The sequence below is a fragment of the Schistocerca nitens genome, chromosome 4 (genome assembly GCF_023898315.1).
Source record: "Schistocerca nitens isolate TAMUIC-IGC-003100 chromosome 4, iqSchNite1.1, whole genome shotgun sequence".
NCBI lineage: Eukaryota > Metazoa > Arthropoda > Insecta > Orthoptera > Acrididae > Schistocerca > Schistocerca nitens.
Genome location: NC_064617.1, coordinates 907,248,591 through 907,272,023, shown reverse-complemented (window position 1 = coordinate 907,272,023; position 23,433 = coordinate 907,248,591). Strand labels below are relative to the sequence as shown.

Here is a 23,433-nt window from a genome sequence, read left to right as displayed (position 1 = left end):
ATCAAACTTGCCTCTAACTGAGTTGTCTTATCAGCAATATAATTAAACATTGAACCATTTCATTACCGACTACTGCTTCAGAAAACTTTCTTATCCGCAGACTAATCACTTCAAATCAGATTCACGTTATGATCCGTACAGTCGGTTATTACGACCGTTCGCCATTTCCTCTGTCGACCAGCTGTTGCTACCAGTGGCGGCACACACTGGGCAAAACTACCCTTTCTCTTGGCAGAGATGCACTTTCACATATCGTCGCAGCTCACCGACACTACTGCTCGCTAGGCTCGTATGAAAACTTCGTACTACGAGGGTTGTTTTTTAAGTAAGGGCCGTTCGCGCGTATAGTCCCGTAGTTCGCGCGGACGCCGCAACAAGTCACCGCGCCACTTGCCGGCATCCTTCCCGTTCACACTGATGCAAGTTGCAGCTGTGTAGCTGACGTGTACGCATCGCTGTGCTACTTTATAATGTTTACGATTATTGAATCGCCCGCCGCGTGTGAGATACGGTCAGTGATACGTGGTTTGACCGCGAGAAGCCTATCACCTGCAGAAATTCATCGTCAGTTAACAGAAGTTTATGGCTCGAATGCAATGAGTGAAGGTAAAGTGCGTCAATGGGTTAGAGAGTTTAAAAATGGCCGTCAAAACGTCCGTGACGAAGAACGCTCAGGCCGGCCCTCTGTGATCACTGATGATTTGGTGGCTGCAGTCGAAACAAAGATTCGTGAGGACAGAAGATTCACAATTTCCACTCTTTCTTTGGAATTTCCACAAGTTTCGAGATCGGTTTTGTACTAAATTGTGTCTGAAAATCTAAACTTTAAGAAACTGTGTTCTCGGTGGGTACCCAGACTCCTCACAGAGGACCACAAAGGGAAGAGATTTGCCACTTCATTGCACTTTTTGATTCGTTACGAGGAAGAAGGGGATGACATGTTGAGTCAAATTGTCACTGGAGATGAAACATGGGTATCCCATGTCACTCCCGAAAGCGAGCGACAATCGATGGAATGGCGACACACAACCTCACCCGTCAAGGTCAAAGCCAAACAGACGCTGTCAAAGCGCAAGATTATGGCAACTGTGTGCTGGGACCGGCGCGGTGTTTTGCTAGTGGACTATGCCACGAGGAACGACAATCAACTCAGATGCCTACTGTGCAACTCTAAAGAAGCTCCGCAGAGCAATTCAAAACAAAAGGTGCGGCATGCTGACAAAAGGAGTTTTGGTCCTGCACGATAACGCTAGGCCTCACACCTCTCAAAAGACTCGGGATTTGATTGATTCTTTTAGTTGGGAAGTTTTGGACCGTGCACCATACAGCCCCTCCTTGCTCCTAGCGATCTTCACCTTTTCCGGTACCTGAAACACCATCTTGGTGGGCAGCGCTTCAATGACGACGATGAAGTGAAAGCGGCCGTGAACTCTTGTCTGTCGGAGCAGGCGGCCGAATTCTTTGAAGAGGGAATTAAAAACTTAGTTGTACGGTATGACAAGTGCTTAAATAAACAAGGCAACTATGTAGAAAAATAGGTAAAAGTGTGTAGAATCAGAAAATAAAAGTTTTTTACAAAAGTATTTGTATGTTTTTTTAAAAATAAAAACGGCCCTTACTTAAAAAACAACCCTCGTATGACGATCTGTGAGAACAGCAACCTCACACTGTCCAAATATAGTTTTACATGAAAGCCATTTTTTGTCTCTCGCGCGTGAGAGGGCGAAGAGACCAAACTGCGAGGTCATCGGTCTCATCGGATTAGGGAAGGACAGGGAAGGAAGTCGTCCGTGCCCTTTCAAAGGAACCATCCCGGCATTTGCCTGGAGCGATTTAAGGAAATCACGGAAAACCTAAATAAAGTTGGCCGGACGCGGGATTGAACCGTCGTCCTCCCGAATGCGACAGCTTAGAAATACTGGCATGTTGCTTTGGTGCAACACGTATTTCTGTCACTACACATTCTAAAACATTTCCATAAATGGAATCCAGGATGAAAAATAATGAAATTCTGATGATGACATATGGGGATATACACTCCTGGAAATGGAAAAAAGAACACATTGACACCGGTGTGTCAGACCCACCATACTTGCTCCGGACACTGCGAGGGGGCTGTACAAGCAATGATCACACGCACGGCACAGCGGACACACCAGGAACCGCGGTGTTGGCCGTCGAATGGCGCTAGCTGCGCAGCATTTGTGCACCGCCGCCGTCAGTGTCAGCCAGTTTGCCGTGGCATACGGAGCTCCATCGCAGTCTTTAACACTGGTAGCATGCCGCGACAGCGTGGACGTGAACCGTATGTGCAGTTGACGGACTTCGAGCGAGGGCGTATAGTGGGCATGCGGGAGGCCGGGTGGACGTACCGCCGAATTGCTCAACACGTGGGGCGTGAGGTCTCCACAGTACATCGATGTTGTCGCCAGTGGTCGGCGGAAGGTGCACGTGCCCGTCGACCTGGGACCGGACCGCAGCGACGCACGGATGCACGCCAAGACCGTAGGATCCTACGCAGTGCCGTAGGGGACCGCACCGCCACTTGCCAGCAAATTAGGGACACTGTTGCTCCTGGGGTATCGGCGAGGACCATTCGCAACCGTCTCCATGAAGCTGGGCTACGGTCCCGCACACCGTTAGGCCGTCTTCCGCTCACGCCCCAACATCGTGCAGCCCGCCTCCAGTGGTGTCGCGACAGGCGTGAATGGAGGGACGAATGGAGACGTGTCGTCTTCAGCGATGAGAGTCGCTTCTGCCTTGGTGCCAATGATGGTCGTATGCGTGTTTGGCGCCGTGCAGGTGAGCGCCACAATCAGGACTGCATACGACCGAGGCACACAGGGCCAACACCCGGCATCATGGTGTGGGGAGCGATCTCCTACACTGGCCGTACACCACTGGTGATCGTCGAGGGGACACTGAATAGTGCACGGTACATCCAAACCGTCATCGAACCCATCGTTCTACCATTCCTAGACCGGCAAGGGAACTTGCTGTTCCAACAGGACAATGCACGTCCGCATGTATCCCGTGCCACCCAACGTGCTCTAGAAGGTGTACGTCAACTACCCTGGCCAGCAAGATCTCCGGATCTGTCCCCCATTGAGCATGTTTGGGACTGGATGAAGCGTCGTCTCACGCGGTCTGCACGTCCAGCACGAACGCTGGTCCAACTGAGGCGCCAGGTGGAAATGGCATGGCAAGCCGTTCCACAGGACTACATCCAGCATCTCTACGATCGTCTCCATGGGAGAATAGCAGCCTGCATTGCTGCGAAAGGTGGATATACACTGTACTAGTGCCGACATTGTGCATGCTCTGTTGCCTGTGTCTATGTGCCTGTGGTTCTGTCAGTGTGATCATGTGATGTATCTGACCCCAGGAATGTGTCAATAAAGTTTCCCCTTCCTGAGACAATGAATTCACGGTGTTCTTATTTCAATTTCCAGGAGTGTAGTTTCTCACGGCGAGAAATTATTCCGCCGGCATCGCAGACAGTGAGCTCTGTACTAGCTGGATGGAGACGTCTGGTCTCTCTGCTCAAAAAATTCCGGAACCGTGTCCACAGAATTTTTCCTCCCTTACCTTTTACTTACTGTGCGTGGTATCCTTCTAAATACTCTCCTCCACAATTGAAACACCGCTCCAAATGTCGTTTCCACTTCCGGAAAGTCCGCAGGGATCGGGTCCGGAGAGTAAGGAGGATGCGGCAGCAGAGTGATTTCGTTTTTTTTGTGCAGTAATCACGCATCAACGGGGATGAAGGTGTGATTGCGTTATCGTGATGCAAGAGCCGTGAATTGTCTCGTCACATTTCCTTCACCACGTGATTCAACTGAAATGCTACGCTCTTCTGTAATCTCTCGGAACGTCGGTCTTCGACTGGCACTCACAGATGTGTTGACGTTCTGGACAGGAGCGTTGTGGGTAGACGTCCTCAGCGAGGGTCACCTTTAGCATCCGTCCGGCCATTTTTAACCCTTTGTTTCCTGATATAAGAAAAAATTTACTTTTTAACATTTTCTTTGCAGAATTTATGCTATTGTGGCCTCAAATGACGGTAGGATTTTTTGTAAAATTTTATTTTATTTTTCACACCTTTTTTCTCTCCTGGTACTCAGAAGTACCGTCAGATTCCATGGACAGAATCACAGCAGGGGAAAAAAAGTGCTCCAATTTTTATAACCTGTACTTTATTCCACATAAATATTAAATTCTTTTACATTAGAAAATTAATTAACAGAAATATGATATTTCTAAATATTTTTTTTTAAATTTCGCATAAATTTATTCTAGAGCAACTTCACAATACATAGTAACTTAGCTATACATTTTTGACAGTATATACATATCACATATTTAGTGATACCTCATGAAATTGTAGGAAACAGTTCTTTTTCTCATTGCAGCACAAATACACTTTACATGTACTACATTGTGAATGTGGTCTCGACTGAATTTTATTTTTCGCACACATTTGCATCGTCCTCTTTTACAACTGAACACTACAAAATGGTTTCCTCAGTTGCCAAGACGTACATCCTTCGGAACAGAAAAGTTATCCTTCCTTCTCTTTGGAAGAGTTATTTCATCTTTACCAGAGTTTCTCTTTTTGAGATTTGGCACTTGCTGTTCATTCATTAGTGCCACAGCACGCCTGAATTCCAGCAGTGGCAGTGCCCCATGTATATCACTGAAAATGACGTAAGCATTGACAAAAGCAATTTGTATTGCTCCCCAGAAGAGACGGTGCCACCATTTCTTTGATCGCTTGTCAAGACCATAAGTTGAACGTAATCTGTCTGCATGATCCACACCACCCATGTTTTTATTGTAATCACATACAATAACTGGACATGGTATAGTCATACTAGTTCCATCTTTCTGTTTTCTTGTCACTACGCTCTGTTCAGTGACATGGAAGTTTGACGCACAATACACTACTTTATTTTCCTTCCATTGCAATACTGTTAGGTCTAAAGATGACTCTCTGTGATTTGATTTAGACATTTTTCTTTAGGTTAATTCCCTGGCAAGCCTTTCCTGTTTATTCTAATTGTTCCACAGGCAAATGTATTTACGGATTTCTGTTTGAGAAAAAGTGGACAGAACAACTTGTGAGAGGTAACGCATTGTTGCTACAATAAAGTGTTCGCACAACCTGACGGTACTAATAAGTCCGCCTTATATTTTCCACTTTATCTCATTCACTTGTAACGTAATGCTTCAAACTATTATAAAAAAACAAAGAAGGTAAGTACGTACAATGGAAAACTCAACGGAAGTTTCAATAAATTGCGCACAAATTCAGGCAACACCATGGAAACAAGCACATACAATCTTCTGTTTTCACAGCAGCGCGTGAAAAACAATTTCAAGCTCTGACCGCCAGAGAGGTCTATGTATTGCACAGTAACATCTGTGAAACAGTAGAGCAGAGTTACTGTTACGTACCGACAGGCTCTCAGATCACGAAACTGCACGACGAGAAAATAATGAGAGTCAAAACTTACTGGTACTTTTAAGTACCGTCAGGCAACAAAGGGTTAAACAGTATGAACCATTCGTAACACCGAGTACGGCTTAAGCACTCATCACCGTAGGCTTCCTGCATCATTTGGCGTCTCTAAAGGTTTTCTGGAGTTTCACGCAAAATTGAATGCAGACCTGTTGCTCGTCTTAACTCTGCCATCTCGAAATTCGCAAACTGTGCGGCACAATGGTCTACTCAACACAGCAGTGAACAGTAACTAACTGATGTACAACAATGAAACTTCCGGCAGTTACACATTAACAGGCCTGTGCAGGTATGCCAACTACATTTCGCTCCAAAGCACCATTGGCGCGAAATTTTTTGAATTTTTTGAACAGACCTCCTACAACTGCAGCGCGCCTACTGATTCCTGCCATCTGTATTGATCTCCCATGTTGCAGTTAGGCACAATATTTCGATCGGTCGGTAACTGATAATAATCAAAAAATGGTTCAAATGGCTCTGAGCACTATGCGACTTAACTTCTGAGGTCATCAGTCGCCTAGAACTTAGAACTAATTAAACCTAACTAACCTAAGGACATCACACACATCCATGCCCGAGGCAGGATTCGAACCTGCGACCGTAGCGGTCGCTCGGCTCCAGACTGTAGCGCCCAGAACCGCACGGCCACTCCGGCCGGCTGATAATAATCATTTACTCTTTTATGTTTATAAAAATTATGTCATTGACTATAACACTGTCTGAAGCAGGGAACAATCAGGTCTGCATACGACTGCAATACATCGTTTGAAGAAGCCCACATAACTACACTCCTGGAAATGGAAAAAAGAACACATTGACACCGGTGTGTCAGACCCACCATACTTGCTCCGGACACTGCGAGAGGGCTGTACAAGCAATGATCACACGCACGGCACAGCGGACACACCAGGAACCGCGGTGTTGGCCGTCGAATGGCGCTAGCTGTGCAGCATTTGTGCACCGCCACCGTCAGTGTCAGCCAGTTTGCCGTGGCATACGGAGCTCCATCGCCGTCTTTAACACTGGTAGCATGCCGCGACAGCGTGGACGTGAACCGTATGTGCAGTTGACTGAGCGAGGGCGTATAGTGGGCATGCGGGAGGCCGGGTGGACGTACCGCCGAATTGCTCAACACGTGGGGCGCGAGGTCTCCACAGTACACCGATGTTGTCGCCAGTGGTCGGCGGAAGGTGCACGTGCCCGTCGACCTGGGACCGGACCGCAGCGACGCACGGATGCACGCCAAGACCGTAGGATCCTACGCAGTGCCGTAGGGGACCGCACCGCCACTTCCCAGCAAATTAGGGACACTGTTGCTCCTGGGGTATCGGCGAGGACCATTCGCAACCGTCTCCATGAAGCTGGGCTACGGTCCCGCACACCGTTAGGCCGTCTTCCGCTCACGCCCCAACATCGTGCAGCCCGCCTCCAGTGGTGTCGCGACAGGCGTGAATGGAGGGACGAATGGAGACGTGTCGTCTTCAGCGATGAGAGTCGCTTCTGCCTTGGTGCCAATGATGGTCGTATGCGTGTTTGGCGCCGTGCAGGTGAGCGCCACAATCAGGACTGCATACGACCGAGGCACACAGGGCCAACACCCGGCATCATGGTGTGGGGAGCGATCTCCTACACTGGCCGTACACCACTGGTGATCGTCGAGGGGACACTGAATAGTGCACGGTACATCCAAACCATCATCGAACCCATCGTTCTACCATTCCTAGACCGGCAAGGGAACTTGCTGTTCCAACAGGACAATGCACGTCCGCATGTATCCCGTGCCACCCAACGTGCTCTAGAAGGTGTAAGTCAACTACCCTGGCCAGCAAGATCTCCGGATCTGTCCCCCATTGAGCATGTTTGGGACTGGATGAAGCGTCGTCTCACGCGGTCTGCACGTCCAGCACGAACGCTGGTCCAGCTGAGGCGCCAGGTGGAAATGGCATGGCAAGCCGTTCCACAGGACTACATCCAGCATCTCTACGATCGTCTCCATGGGAGAATAGCAGCCTGCATTGCTGCGAAAGGTGGATATACACTGTACTAGTGCCGACATTGTGCATGCTCTGTTGCCTGTGTCTATGTGCCTGTGGTTCTGTCAGTGTGATCATGTGATGTATCTGACCCCAGGAATGTGTCAATAAAGTTTCCCCTTCCTGGGACAATGAATTCACGGTGTTCTTATTTCAATTTCCAGGAGTGTAGAATGAGCCGTTCTTTCAAATAAACTATAGATATTACGATTTCACTTGAGGTTTTTTTTTCCCGAGAATGGAATAGAACAACTGGTACTCCAGTAACATTTAGAGTGCTTTACATCTTCGCTGTGTAATCGTGCAGGAAATAGCCAGCTTAAACGTGAAATCCATTATCTGTTACCTTGTAGATGTATAAATTGTTCTGGGTTGCAGCTGTCGCGATAATTCTTCACGAATATCCGAGTTTGCGACAGAACAGTAAATTAACGCAACAAGTGCACCCAGAACGGTACATATAGCGGATCCGTCGCGAAAGCCTTAATGGTTGTACGATGCCTGTCGCAAAGGAGACCACTTGTAGCACCAGAAGTGCTGATAATCTTTCTGGAAACGCGATATTTCATGTCTTGTTGAGAGAAATACCGTGTTGCATTTTAAGTACCTGTCTGTATTACACTGAGTGGCAACATAAATGCTGAAAGGCACTTCAGATACCAAGTTTGTAAAAATGTTACGTTACAAATTTTAATATCAGTTTATAGTCAATGAGTACTTGCTTATTGAGTCTTTTAACAACCGTAGTGGCATTTCTTGACAAACGGTTCCAGCTTTGTTAAGGAGACATTGATTGCTTATGGCATCTGATTTTACGAATTGCATTTACTTAAACATTTGGCAAGTATAGTGCGTGAATTACCGATTTCTGTTGGACCTCATGACGTTATTTTACACGATAACGGGAAGTATGAGTAAAGCACAAATGAAATAAAACCAAATTTATGGTCAGTATGTCAGTGTGCGGATCACAGTCGACTTTTAAAACGAATTAGCACAACTGTCGCTTTTTCATTACACTGGTTTCGAATCAGTTTATTTTGTTCTTCTCCAGAAATCTGGATGTAATCCGCTGATGTGGGCTCCGAGTCAGAAAGTATTTTCTTTTGCTTCGTGACAACTATGTTGCAGTTAGGCAAGAAACGAAGTGTGAGGTTCTGTGGCCAGCATACACACTTTCATCGTCCATTTTAGGTGGAGATCAGTGATCTTACACATAGACACAATATCTGTCAACTTGCCGACAATCTGTTGTTTCTGATGAAGTTGATGGGGTTTTCGACGATAGCTCGATTTTTATTCTAATTTGATGCAGCAAGAATACCGGTATTAAATGAGAACATGACCATTGAAACACGAATCGAATTAAATTTCTGGCTATTGAAGCAAAAAATAGATATTCTTTTAATATAGATCGAAATATTTTATAAGGCTTCTTGATAAATGAATGATTAAGTGGAATTGTCATGTGTGTTGACGTAGGCGTTAGCTCATCACACATCTGAATATGCCAATCAAATGTTGGATCCAGTAGTGTGAACATTGTAATTTTTAAGCGATCTTTGACGCAATAAATTATATAAACTTTTAAAGGGGCACATGCTTCAGTTTCGGCAATATGTCAAATTTTAGAAAGTAGATGTGTATTTTATTTATAAAGTTGTCTCTAACATTTAGTACGTTCTTGCTATCATACGTCTGTTATCTGATAACTGAACTTCGTATTTTATATTGTGTTGCAGATGGCCGATGCTACGTGACCAGATCAACTCTGTAAGTTTTGAGAGAAATTTATATTTAATATGCGGTCCTAAAGGAACTCTATCATTTAGAATAATTTGTACGTTCATTTGACGCTACTTTAACGTGCTGTACGTAAATATATACCAGTATTTGTGCTTTCTGTACTACAAATATCAATATGGATGGTAGAGGATTCACTGAGAGAGACGCGCAGAGGTCAGACTTTGGATGCGCATTCGTGAGGATTGGCGTTCGTGTCCTTTTGCCGTACACACCTAGCTTTTCCGCGGCTTACCAAAACCGCTTAACACTTTCACTATAATTTTTTCCAGTTTCAAAGACGTTAATCTATGATAATTTTAACTTATCTCGTAGTCAGAATGACAATATGAATAAAATATTTCCCATCGTTTCGTTTTCCAACATGGGGGGGGGGGGGGGGGGCGTACAGTATTATTTGTAACTACCTCTGGGTTTTCAGAAGACAACAGTGCAGTAACTATAAGACATAAACAGAACAAAAAAACACATCAGTGGATAGAGCATCTTTTCTTACTTTTTAACTCACATTACGCGTTCTCGATAGGGACAGCGTCTGTGGCGCGGCAGAAGTCAATACGTGCGTGCAGTTCATTCACACGAATTGTCTGGGAAGGCGCAACGGCAGCCCGCTTTGCGGATGTGTTCATTGCGTTGCCTACGTGCAGGTGCGAACAATACGGAGCAGGCAACAGCCGAAGGTTAAAAATGAAACTGGACGACAGAACAGATTACAGATACCAGCTGTAATTGTAAGAATTCTGCAAACTATTAGCAGGTTTCCCACTATCAGCGGGAGATTGATACACGGCATAAACATAACAGCAAATTCCCACTGGTTCTCCGGTAACATGTCGTGGACCACATGTAGGTGGTCGACAAAAATATGCAAACACCATTAAACACAATAGATGACTATGCCTAAAAGGGTGTAGGAACGCCGTTGCCATTCAGACGGCTGCCAGCCGTCTCGGAGTGGGCAAATACAGTCCTGTATGCCTTTCGAGGGAATCTTACACAGTTGTTCCTGCAAAACAGTGGCAAGTTCAGGTACCGATAATGGAGGTGGAGTGCGATACGCACTCTTCTCTTATAACACAAGGGCCTAGTAATATTGAGATCTGGTGACGCGCCGGCCGGGGTGGGCGAGCGGTTCTAGGCGCTTCAGTCAGATTGGAACTGATGATGATGTAGACTGGTAGGCTGCCTAGGACAAACCGAATAAGTTCTTGTAATAACATAGTGAGGCAGATGCTCACCATTCTAACACGGACGCAATCCGCTCGAAGTAAGCTGGTGAGGTACCACAGAAGGAACCACAGCGTGACCGAGTGCAAGTTTGAATGTACTGCCCAACTGCTGTGCTGTCGGCCGGAGTGACCGAGCGGTTCTAGGCGCTTCAGTCTGGAACTGCGCGACCGCTACGATCGCAGGTTCGAATCCTGCCTCGGGCATGGATGTGAGTGATGTCCTTAGGTTAGTTAGGCTTGAGTAGTTTTAAGTTCTAGAGGACTGATGACCTCAGATGTTAAGTCCCATTGTGCTCAGAGCCGTTTGAGACATTTGCTGTGCTGGCCTGGCAATGGCTCTTCCCAAGTCACGCCACTGTAGAGGCAAATCCGTCCGCTATGCCCCCGGCTGGAGAACTCGTAAGAACCAGGCCTCGTCATGGGGGACTGCCGACTGTCAACTGCACTCCACGCTGTGCTGGGCCTCTCCTGCTCTAAGCCATGGTGTGCCTGCTTTACCAGTCCATAACGGAAAAGCCTCCGTTAATCGTGAACCGTGTAGGTGTAGTGTATTTATGGAATATATACTTGTGTCTGTTTACCAAATGGAACAATTATGGATTCTCCAAAATTTGGCAGTTCTTCATTGAGTGAGAGGGTAAATGGCAGACGACAGATTCCGAGCTTTAATATATTAATCCTGACATTTTTTTCTGGATCATTTATCCTTTCTTTCATCCCTGGCAATGGTTTGTTGATGTGAAATCTGCTAAGTTGCGCCGTACGTCTGAGTCCTCGTTAAAAAAAGATTCCCGTGCAACTGTTAGCGAAGCATGTTAAAAGGTCAGACGAAGGCAGCGGACCATGTCCAGCAAAGCCTTGCAGTGTGGTAGCCTTCACAGATTTGCTGCCGGATGTTCACGTTTGCGTGACACAAGTTTCGGCGGTCCACCTATTCGGCGAGACTTTGTAACAGCAGCTTCTCACCTGAAGATGATTGTCAGGTGGATCATCGGAATAATGTGTCAACCTGACCCGAAGATCCGGCTGCAAACACGAGAAGATTATCACAAGTTATTACACCGGCAGGGCTTACGAAGTCAGGAAACACTGCAGTGTTCAAATCGCTGATACCATAAGGGCATCAGCTAACCAACACGCAATATAGGGACTACGGAAATCACATACGCAGATGTTCACGTTAAGTTGACACAAGCTTAAACGGTCCACCTCAACATTACATTTTCATCGTTATATGCCACTAGCGAAACAAACGGTCATATTTTTTATGTCCGATAATACTGATGATGGTAGTTTCTCTATCAAAAATCCGTCCGTATGATGGAAACACGAATGTGTGATCCTATCAGCATATGTGTACTGCAATAAGGTTTCTCCTATCGATGCGCGTAGACTAGAGCTAGGGCGCGAGGCAGAAAGACGTCATGTAACCTGCACTGGCTCGCAGCCAAAGTAGAAATGAAGCCAGTGTAACGACGTAATATTTTTATTGTCTTACTTTACGTAAGGAACTTACGCAGTGGGGGTTCGGAATCACCTTTTCCAGCGGAGCCTCCCCCCTATTACGTTATACACTCCTGGAAATGGAAAAAAGAACACATTGACACCGGTGTGTCAGACCCACCATACTTGCTCCGGACACTGCGAGAGGGCTGTACAAGCAATGATCACACGCACGGCACAGCGGACACACCAGGATCCGCGGTGTTGGCCGTCGAATGGCGCTAGCTGCGCAGCATTTGTGCACCGCCGCCGTCAGTGTCAGCCAGTTTGCCGTGGCATACGGAGCTCCATCGCAGTCTTTAACACTGGTAGCATGCCGCGACAGCGTGGACGTGAACCGTATGTGCAGTTGACGGACTTTGAGCGAGGGCGTATAGTGGGCTTGCGGGAGGCCGGGTGGACGTACCGCCGAATTGCTCAACACGTGGGGCGTGAGGTCTCCACAGTACATCGATGTTGTCGCCAGTGGTGGGCGGAAGGTGCACGTGCCCGTCGACCTGGGACCCGACCGCAGCGACGCACGGATGCACGCCAAGACCGTAGGATCCTACGCAGTGCCGTAGGGGACCGCACCGCCACTTTCCAGCAAATTAGGGACACTGTTGCTCCTGGGGTATCGGCGAGGACCATTCGCAACCGTCTCCATGAAGCTGGGCTACGGTCCCGCACACCGTTAGGCCGTCTTCCGCTCACGCCCCAACATCATGTGCAGCCCGCCTCCAGTGGTGTCGCGACAGGCGTGAATGGAAGGACGAATGGGGACGTGTCGTCTTCAGCGATGAGAGTCGCTTCTGCCTTGGTGCCAATCATGGTCGTATGCGTGTTTGGCGCCGTGCAGGTGAGCGCCACAATCAGGACTGCATACGACCGAGGCACACAGGGCCAACACCCGGCATCATGGTGTGGGGAGCGATCTCCTACACTGGCCGTACACCACTGGTGATCGTCGAGGGGACACTGAATAGTGCACGGTACATCCAAACCGTCATCGAACCCATCGTTCTACCATTCCTAGACCGGCAAGGGAACTTGCTGTACCAACAGGACAATGCACGTCCGCATGTATCCCGTGCCTCCCAACGTGCTCTAGAAGGTGTAAGTCAACTACCCTGGCCAGCAAGATCTCCGGATCTGTCCCCCATTGAGCATGTTTGGGACTGGATGAAGCGTCGTCTCACGCGGTCTGCACGTCCAGCACGAACGCTGGTCCAACTGAGGCGCCAGGTGGAAATGGAATGGCAAGCCGTTCCACAGGACTACATCCAGCATCTCTACGATCGTCTCCATGGGAGAATAGCAGCCTGCATTGCTGCGAAAGGTGGATATACACTGTACTAGTGCCGACATTGTGCATGCTCTGTTGCCTGTGTCTATGTGCCTGTGGTTCTGTCAGTGTGATCATGTGATGTATCTGACCCCAGGAATGTGTCAATGAAGTTTCCCCTTCCTGGGACAATGAATTCACGGTGTTCTTATTTCAATTTCCAGGAGTGTACATACGTCTCGACTCTTCCGAGAATGAAGTGAAGCCGAAGGTGGGATTCATGCTGTCAGTCCGATTCAAACGTCACGTTTTTCTCCTCAGCCTGATTGTGGTCCCCTATAAATAAGTGGGGAGGGTATTTCTACTTGTCACATGCCTTCCCGTAATCCTTCACAAAATTCATTGGCATTCACTCGGATTACAACGTTACTCACTTTTATACTGTGCCGCTAAGTCAGTGAGTGATCTAGTCACCGATAATTGCAGTGCAGTTACTTTCGCACACTTCAGAATTTTGTAATTTTATATGTTCAGTCTTTCAAGCTCAGTATGTACATCGTGCTAGCAAGTTATCTTTGTCGCAGACTGTATAAGCATCGCTTTTACTTCTGGTGTATAACGCTCCTACTCTGTATTTAGTTTCAGCATCGAATGGCAAAAGCTTCAGCGAGTACAGTTGCTAAGATGTTCACTCTTATTTATTAGTCGCAATCGCGTTCGCTATCAACAGTTCCACAACTGGCGTCGACCATTACTGGCATCATCGGAGGGCTGTAGTTAACCAAAAAATCGGTTAACTGTTCTCTTGGGACGACACGGCAATAGCAGACCGGCACGTGGTCTCTAGACTAGCCATCAGTTTCGTAGTAGTCCTTATGCTTGTCGGGCAACCATCAATGCAGCAGTGTGAAATAAAAGGGGCTCCTGAAATAACTAAACGCTCTGCATCGCGGTGTAGCTTGCTCGCCAGGTTTCGAGAGGGTGCGTTTCTGGATGAGGTATCGAATATATTGCTTCCCCCTACTTATACCTCCCGAGGAGATCACGAATGTAAAATTAGAGAGATTAGAGCGCGCACGGAGGCTTTCAGACAGTCGTTCTTCCCGCGAACCATACGCGACTGGAACAGGAAAGGGAGGTAATGACAGTGGCACGTAAAGTGCCCTCCGCCACACACCGTTGGGTGGCTTGCGGAGTATAAATGTAGATGTAGATGTAGAACAGCATGGGGAGGGAGGACGGCTGGCAGTCAGCGATCAGCGGGCCGCGTGTGTTCGTCACCCGACTCCTCCACTAGGCACAAGTTCACGAGCGCAAGCAAGTGACCACAAGGAATGTATTCTGTTGTCAAACGCAGTCTTTTGGTATGAGCTATCGATTTGCTGTTGGCTGCGAATCAGTTGCTACTGTAGCGCAGGCAGTAGCCTTCCGCACAACCGTCCCTCCACAGGCATCTTAACTCTGAACCATCCAATGACGTGCCAGTATAGCGGCTATGGTTGCCATATGACAACCTAAATATGTAGGAGAGACCATCCCAAGGAACTAGCGGTTTAGTCGCTTTGGAAAGGTCCGCTGCCAAGACGCTCGAACGTCGGTTTTTATAGATTTTTTTAGTTTCAAAACTAGCTGTTCCTGGCCACGCGTTGCTGTGCTCTCTTGTTAAATAGGAAGAAAGAAAAGGGCTCAAATGGTTTAAATGGCTCCAAGCACTATGGGACTTAACATCTGAGGTCATCAGTCCCCTAGACTTAGTTCTACTTAAATCTAACTAACCTAAGGACATCACACATATCCATGCCCGAGGCAGGATTCGAACCTGCGACCGTAGCAGCAGCCCAGTTGCGGACTGAAGCGCCTAGAACCGCTCGGCCACAGCGGCCTGCAAAAGAAAAGGGAATGGGCATGTTTCTGATGTAAGGGAATTGGATACAGGTCAATAATCTCCGTGTCCATCCTATCGCTCTTCACCTCCTCCCTCCTCTATATCCATCTCCTGCTCCTTCCTCTCGTCTCTGTCCATCATTTCCTCTCCCCTCCCTCTCCATCTCCTCCTGACCCCTCTCTCTGTCCATCACCTCCTCCTTGCTTTTTCTATTCGCCTTCTCCTACCCTCCTCTATCGCTCCATCTCTTCTTGCTCCCTCTCTTCCGCCTTCTGTCCATTACCTCTTCCTTCCTTTTTGTGTCCATCATCTCCTCCCCCTCATTCCATCTATACAGCCTATGGGCATCTGAATGTTCGTTACAATATTGTCTAAAAATTGAAGTAAATCGGTCAAGAAGTTTTCGAGATTTATTGTAATAACGTTTCTCATTACTAAACTAAACATTTATTTGTATATTATACACTATGTGGACAGCCCCAAAAACATACGCTTTTGATACTAGGTGCATTTTGCTACCACCTAGTGCCAGGTACTCCATTTCAGCGACCTCACTAGTCATTAGACATCGTGAGAGAGCATAATGGGGCGTTCCGCGGAATTCACGGACTTCGAACGTGGTCAGGTGATTGGGTGTCGCTTGTGTCATACGTCTGTACGCGAGATTTCCACGCTCCTAAACATACCTAGGTCCACTGTTTCCGATGTGATAGTGAATTAGGACGTGAAGGGACACGTACAGCAAAAAAGCGTACAGGCCGACTTCGTCTGTTGGCTGACAGAGACCGCCGACAATTCAAGACGGTCGTAATGTGTAATAGGCAGACATCTATCCAGACCATCACACAGAAGTTCCAAACTCCATCAGGATGCACTTGAATTTCATGGTCGAGCGGCTGCTCATAAGCCACACACCACGCCGGTAAATGCCAAACGACGCCACGCTTGGTGTAAGGAGTGTAAACAATGGACGAGGCGGTGATGTTATTGTGTGGTCGTGTTTCTCACGAAAGGGGCTTGCACCCCTTGTTGTTTTGCGTGGCACTGTCGCAGCACAGGCCTACATTGATGTTTTAAGCACCTTCTTGCTTGCCACTGTTGAAGAGGAGTTCCGGCATGGCGATTGCGTCTTTCAACACGATCGAGGACCTGTTCATAATGCATGGCCTGTGACAGAGTGGTTACACGACAATAACATCCCTGTAATGGACTGGCCTGCACACCCGCCAGGGTAGCCTAGAGCGCTAACGCGCTGCTTCCTGGACTCGGGTTAGCGCGCCGGCCCCGGATCGAATCCGCCCGGCGGATTAACGACGAGGGCCGGTGTGGTGGCCAGCCTGGATGTGGTTTTTAGGCGGTTTTCCACATCCCGCTAGGTGAATACCGAGCAGATCCCCACGTTTCGCCACAGTTACACGCGTTGCAGACATTTGAAAACACGTTCGCACTCTTTCTCGATTTTCACTAGACACAGACAGTTGGGATACACTAATTCCGTCCAGGGGGGTCCAGGGTGGCGCCAGGACGGGCATCCGGCCGCCCCTTAAACATTAACATGCCAAATCCGATTAACCATGGCCGACCCTGCGTAACCGCGGGACAAGGTGCAAGCGATAGGTAGATACATAGAATGGACTGGCGTGCACAGAGTCCTGACCTGAATCCTATAGAACACCTTCGGGATGTTTTGGAACGCCAGACTTCGTGTCTGGCCTCGCCGACCGACATCGATACCTCTCCTCAGCGCAGCACCCAGTGAAGAATGGGCTGCCATTCCCCAAAAAACCTTCCAGTACCTTACTGAACGTATGCCTGCGAGAGTGGAAGCTGTCATCAAGGCTAAGGGTGGTAATTTTATTGAATTCCAGCATAACCGGTGGAGGGCGCCACGAAATTGTAAGTGAAGAATGTTCAGGGATGTGCGATCTCGAAGAAACAAACATTTGCATTTTTATTTATGTAGTTAAGACGATCGTTTTGAACAGTGTGCTCTAACGAGGGGGAAGAAGTTAACATTTGTGTAGGGATAATCGGCGCAGGTAAATAAAGAGATAACTGTGAAGAAAGAAAGTATAAAAAGGGGCAAGTGCCTGACAGAAAGGTCAGGGGTCAGCATCTCGTCGAGATGGAGGTCATTAGTGACGGAGCCGAGTCACTCAGTTGATCAACAAGGGAAGGCGCCGGGGTGCGGAGTGGGATGGCAGCATTTAGAGATGGCAGAGGTGGGCGCAGGAGGGGGAGGGAGGCGGCGATGCTGGAGATGTGGCTGCGTTACGCAAGCTGCCCCGGTCGCGGGCCCTGTTCCCTGCCACTGCCTCCGACGCCTTATACGGCGCGCCAGGTCTGCCAACACAACGCACCTGCCGCGGACGCTTGCTCTAACGCATTCTCCGTCTCTGCTGTCGCTAATATACTTTCTTTTACCGTAAAAAGCAACCGCTTCACTGGGATTTACTGCTTTTCTCGACGTGTTTTTCTGCAGTTAGCGCTCTCTATGAAATACCTTTCAACACATGTTATTTAGTTTATTAACATACAACTGGACAATTTTAATTCCCTATCCTTAAGAATGATCACTGGACTGACTGAAAGCAGCGATGGTTTACTGATGTGAGGAAACTTGAACGTTCTGTTTCAGTTTTGGAAACATGTAAACAGAGTGATTACCGGTTTCCATACATTTTGACCTTACGCACGAAACGTCAGAAGAGTTATAACACTTCAATTCATCGGTTGCGATTTTGCGCAGGATTAGATCTCGTGAGCGAAGTAGTTTCAAGTACACAGCTGTCATTGGTGTCTTGGCTAGAGTGTAGATAGCTTTTTCACAGTAACGGTAGTAATGGAACAGTTAGGCCAGTGACACGTTGAGATGCGAAAACTACATCCATGAATGCGGAGGACGTATGAAAACTTTCTATTCCCATTATGTCAGAAACGATGTTATATGGAAAGGAATTCGAATTGTTCAATTTTAGAAATTGAGCCATAGTATTACCTGCATCGTATCGGGTGTAATGACATTTTGTATGAATTACGTACACGTCTCTTATTTTTATATTCACTTAGTATAAAGCATCTTAATGACTTTCTCCATCAGTATCCAGATCACCAAATGATTACGTTGACTGAAATTAGTAGCAAAGGTAAGTTAGTGGCATCGACTCATTGTGTGGTCTGGTGCCACGCCTCAGAGCCAACTGGCGACGAACCTCCACGACGGCGACCTTACATACTCTTCCATCGCGCCTCACTCAAAATGATAATCGTGCTCTGGAGGAAAGAAGCCTTTCTTAAATACCGAAACTTCCTGGTTACATGTTTGGCCATTAATGTCTGGTTGTGGCAGTGTGGCTGGATGTCCTGTGGAAGTGGAGTTATGGGAGACGGTGCAGTTGGCCACAAGCCGAGTTTCGTGAACCAGAAGGTCGTGGTGTTCAGATACATTTACATCTATGCCTTACGGTATTTGGGGAAGGATATTATTCCTGCCAACACCAGGTGCCCGTGCCCTGTTATTTCGCACGAGCTCTAATTTTTCTGATGTTTTTCGTCGGTGTCACTTTGCGAGACGTATGTGGGAGGCCGAAATATATTCGGTTATGCAAAAGTTCGCAGCGTTGTCGCATAAGCTTATTAAGCACAACACATACGCATAACAGAGATTTTAATCATCAGTAATGTGTTCTCCTTCACTATTTACGACAGTCTGTCAACACTACAGTAACTTCTCGATTCTGCGACTGTAGAAATCACGTAGTTTTGAGGCGAAAAACTCGTTCGTTGAGAACGGAAAAGGTGAAATTCGGAAAGCGCAAGATCAGGTGAGTAAGGTGGATGGGGTTTGACTTCCCTACCCAACTCTTGTGTACTGTTTTTCGTCAGTCTAGCAGAATGAAGCCGTTGTTGTCGTGGAGTAGCATTACTTCAAGCAGTCTCTCTGGATTGCGTCTGCAAGACGTCTCAGGTGTTGACCACAAATGTCACCAGTGATGGCTTCTTTTCCTTTAGTTAGCATAAAACACGACTTCTCGTCCCCATTAATGATACAGAATAGAAATGGTCGTTGTTGTTCTCGAGTCAGTTGATGACAAACAAGCAGATACAGCCACTCGCCGTCTCCGGCCATCCTGATTTAGGTTTTCCGTGATTTCCCTAAATCGTTTCAGGCAAATGCCGGGATGGTTCCTTTGAAAGGGCACGGCCGATTTCCTTCCCAATCCTTCCCTAACCCGAGCTTGCGCTCTAATGACCTCATTGTCGACGGGACGTTAAACACTAACCACCACCACCACCACCACAGCCACTCACTGACTTTTTGGTTTTGGCTTATAACAAGCAGTACCCATACACCCTATATTTGAACTTTTCCCATTGCCTGCAAATGTCGCGCGATGGTGGCATGATCACAGTTCATCACATTTGCCAGTTCTCGATTACACTGACGTGGATCATTGTAAATTAATGGGTTTAAACGCAAAAGAGCATGTCGGAAATGTTCCGATTTCTCCACGTGACTCTCCTTTCCTAGCGTCCACAGCACCACTCACTGTCTCCAAATGACAAAATGATAGTGTGTTATCTCAGATAGCAACAATGAACTACAAATAAAAAAAGACAATCCGTAAATAAACACATAATTACCTGAATACCAACATGGAGAACAAAAACGCTACGAACTCGCAATTTTAGCAGTGCAGCTCTCCACGGTGCCCGACATCTCTCTGCTCCTGTGGGGCTCGACTACCCGCCTATCGCCGGAGTTCCCAATGGTCAACAAACCCGCCCTCTGGACGTGTCCATAGCCACTGGCCCAGCAGCAGAGGCATCCCGTGCTGCGTCCTGTCTCAGATGGAAAGCACACGCACAACGGGGAAAGCGAGTTGGCTCATATTTACGATTGTAGTGCATACGTAGATGTAACAAAAGCTGTTCTAATACCATGCGCTTCACAAGCTTTTTCGAGAAATCAGGGTCCAAACTTGAATGAATACCATACGAGAGCGTCGACCGTCGATCAGCGCGTTAGCGTAAAAGGCTAACCGGGAGACAAGTAGCCTGCCCGTACTCCACTTGAGCGTCTTCATTTCTTGTAAGTTACTGCAAAGGAACAGTAATAGTAGTCATCGGGGTTCAATCTCGGCGAGATAGAAATGGAAATGAGCGTACGGCATTGTGGGCCGGGAGTCCCCCATTCGGGGACGTTCGGCTGCCGAGGGCAAGTACTTATTGCATTCGACGCCACATTGGGCGACTCACGAGTCGGAGATGGGGATGAAATGATGACGAGAACAACACAACACTCAGTCCCTGATAGGAGAAAATCTCCTGCCCCAGACGGGAATCGAACCCGGGCCCCTTGGCGTGGCATTCTGCCGCGATGACCACTGACAAATCGTAGCAAAATCGACGCGCTTTTAGATTTCCAGAAGACTTTCGACACCGTTCCTCACAAGCGCCTTCTAACCAAACTGCGTGCCTAGGAGTATCACCTCAGTTGTGCGACTGGATTCGTGATTTCCTGTCAGAAAGGTCCCAGTTCGTAGTAATAGACGGAAAGTCATCGAGTAAAATGGAAGTAATATCCGCCGTTCCCCAAGGAACTGTTATAGGCCCTCTATTGTTCCTGATCTATTTAACGACATAGGAGACAATCTGAGTAGCCGTCTTAGATTGTTTGCAGATGATGCTGTCATTTACCGTCTTGTCATCAGATGATCAAAACGACTTGCAAAATGATTTAGATAAGGTATCTGTATGGTGTGAAAAGTGGCAAGTGACCCTGAATAAAGAAAAGTCTGAAGTTATTCACATGAGTACTAAAAGAAATCAGCCGGCCGGTATGGCCGAACGGTTCTAGGCGCTTCAGTCTGGAGTCCGCGACCGCTACGGTCGCAGGTTCGGATCCTGCCTCTGGCATGGATGTGTGTGATGTCCTTAGGTTTAAGTAGTTCTAAGTTCTAGGGGTCTGCTGACCTCAGATGTTAATTCCCATAGTGCTCAGAGCCATTTCAACCATTTTGAACTAAAAGAAATCAGATAAATTTCGATTACGCGGTAAGTCACACAAATCTGAAGGCTTTAAATTCAGCTAAATACAATTACAATTACAAATAACCTAAATTGCACCGACCACATAGGTAATATTGTGAGTAGAGTAAACCAAAGACTGCGATTCATTGGCCGAACACTTAAAAGGTTCAACAGGTCTACTAAAGAGACTGCTTACACCACGCTTGTCCGCCCTATTATGGAGTATTGATGTGAGGTGTGGGATCCGCATCAGGTGGGACTGACGGATGACATCGAAAAATTACAAAGAAGGGCAGCTCGTTTTGTATTATCGTGAAATAGGGGAGATAGTGTCACAGACATGATACATTAAAACAAAGGCGTTTTTCGTTGCGACGGGATCTTCTCTTGAAATTTCAATCACCAGTTTTCTCCTCCGATTGCGAAAACATCCTGTTGGCACCCACCTACATTGGGAGAAATGATCATCACGAGAGAAATCAGGGCTCGCACAGAAAAATTTAACTGCTCAATTTTCCCGCATGCCGTTCGAGAGTGGAACGGTAGAGAGACAGCTTGAAGGTCATTCATTGAACCCTCTGCCAGGCGCTTTATTGTAAATAGCAGGGTAATCACGTAGATGTAGAAGCTTTCAGAATAAAAACTGTTTTATTACTTGTTGAACTCCCCTCATATTACTACTAATTATACTAAAAAAGGCGCGTTTTCGAGAGATCATCAATGTGCTGGTGGTTTGGAAAAGCATATTTTCAAAGGACGTAAGTTACTGTGTAAAACAAAGCAAATGTGGGCTTCAGCTAAAAAGCAGCGAAATTCAATATGGCGTCTCCCAAGTTCTGTTTGTGACGTATAACTCGGTCTTGCATCTCAGTGGCAACATTCATCTCCATGAAACAAAAATCTGACTTGCATTAATCATTTTTTCACGTTACAGAATGCTGTGAAACGTGAAATTCCAGGTCCTGATGTCACAAAAGTCGGCTATATACTCGTCCACGAAAATTTTCGCTGGTGTGAGGATGGCTTAAAGCGTGCGGTGCGGCCATTTGCACGTTCACTCTCCGCCCAGAGATACGGGTTCCCACGACTGTCCGCCACTCATCCTCGGCTTAAGATAGACCGGTCAGATGTTACGCATCGGCGTTTGTGCCGGTGGTGTGCGGTCCACTGCAGGCTCAGAAGTGCGGCATCTGTGTCGAGCCGAGTTATGACACTGCAGTAGAAAGCGTGCGACCTACTGCTGGCCACGTGCTTCTGCTGCCCGCCTCGCAACTCACTGCCGTTTTGCGTCCTCAGCCACTTCTCCAAGGCCTGCCACACGAGACGCTGTAGGCGGCGATCATTCGATCCGCATGGCTCAGAAACTGGAAACTTCCGTGTAACCGAGCCCGTCCTGACTGCATAATCTCGCTATAAGACGGTTGATCGAGCAGTTCGTGCTTGCTCGTGTATAACTTTGCCATTTAAGCGTGAATTTCACCTTTTACAGTTCGTCATGTGGAAGATTCTAGCTCAATTTCCTTTTGCTGCCAGGGTGTTCCGTGGCGGTAGGTCTGGAACGAGGTGCACTAGAGAGGCCAGTTGAGAAGGCCTGGAGAGAGCTGTCTGCTTAACCCGTGCCTTACCAAACAGCATCTAAATGACGCAGTTTGGTAGAACAGTGGTTCCCAACAGGTGGTCCGCGAGCTATGCCAGAGTGGTCCGCAACATACTATTACAATTAAAAATATATTAAATATATTTCGTATGACAACAGATTTTTTTGTTTTGGCCGCTTCCTGTATGAGTAAAGCTAGAGCGAACGCTAACTTCTGGGTCCAGCGTCTTCGTAGACCCAACTGACACCAGCACACACTAGCGCAAAACTAGAATTAGATAGAGGCAAATAGTTGTGCTGAATGCCGTTAGACTGCCTCTTTGCAGCTGACATCTGACAGTCACTTTACACACAAACTCGCATTGCAGACGACAGTCGTCCGCAGCTCGTGGTCGTGCGGTAGCGTTTCTAATGTCCCCACAGAAAATACCCTCTACCACGCACCAATTAATCATTTTCAATCAAACCATCCACATTCATTCACTTTGGAAAAGTTATCTGATCTGATTTTCTCGCCATATATGCGCCGACAGCTCGACGACGCCAAAGTATTTTCTAGTGAGTT

The 23,433-nt window shown here is 47.4% G+C and overlaps 1 protein-coding gene across 1 annotated transcript in view; it reads left to right on the top strand.

The window, feature by feature from the left end:
* Positions 1-23,433, top strand: part of LOC126252653 (uncharacterized) — a 915,736-nt gene that overhangs the window by 461,191 nt on the left and 431,112 nt on the right. The window contains exon 5 of the mRNA XM_049953555.1: positions 9,297-9,327. Within this exon, the coding sequence (XP_049809512.1) occupies positions 9,297-9,327 (31 nt within the window). The remainder of the gene's footprint in view (positions 1-9,296; positions 9,328-23,433) is intronic.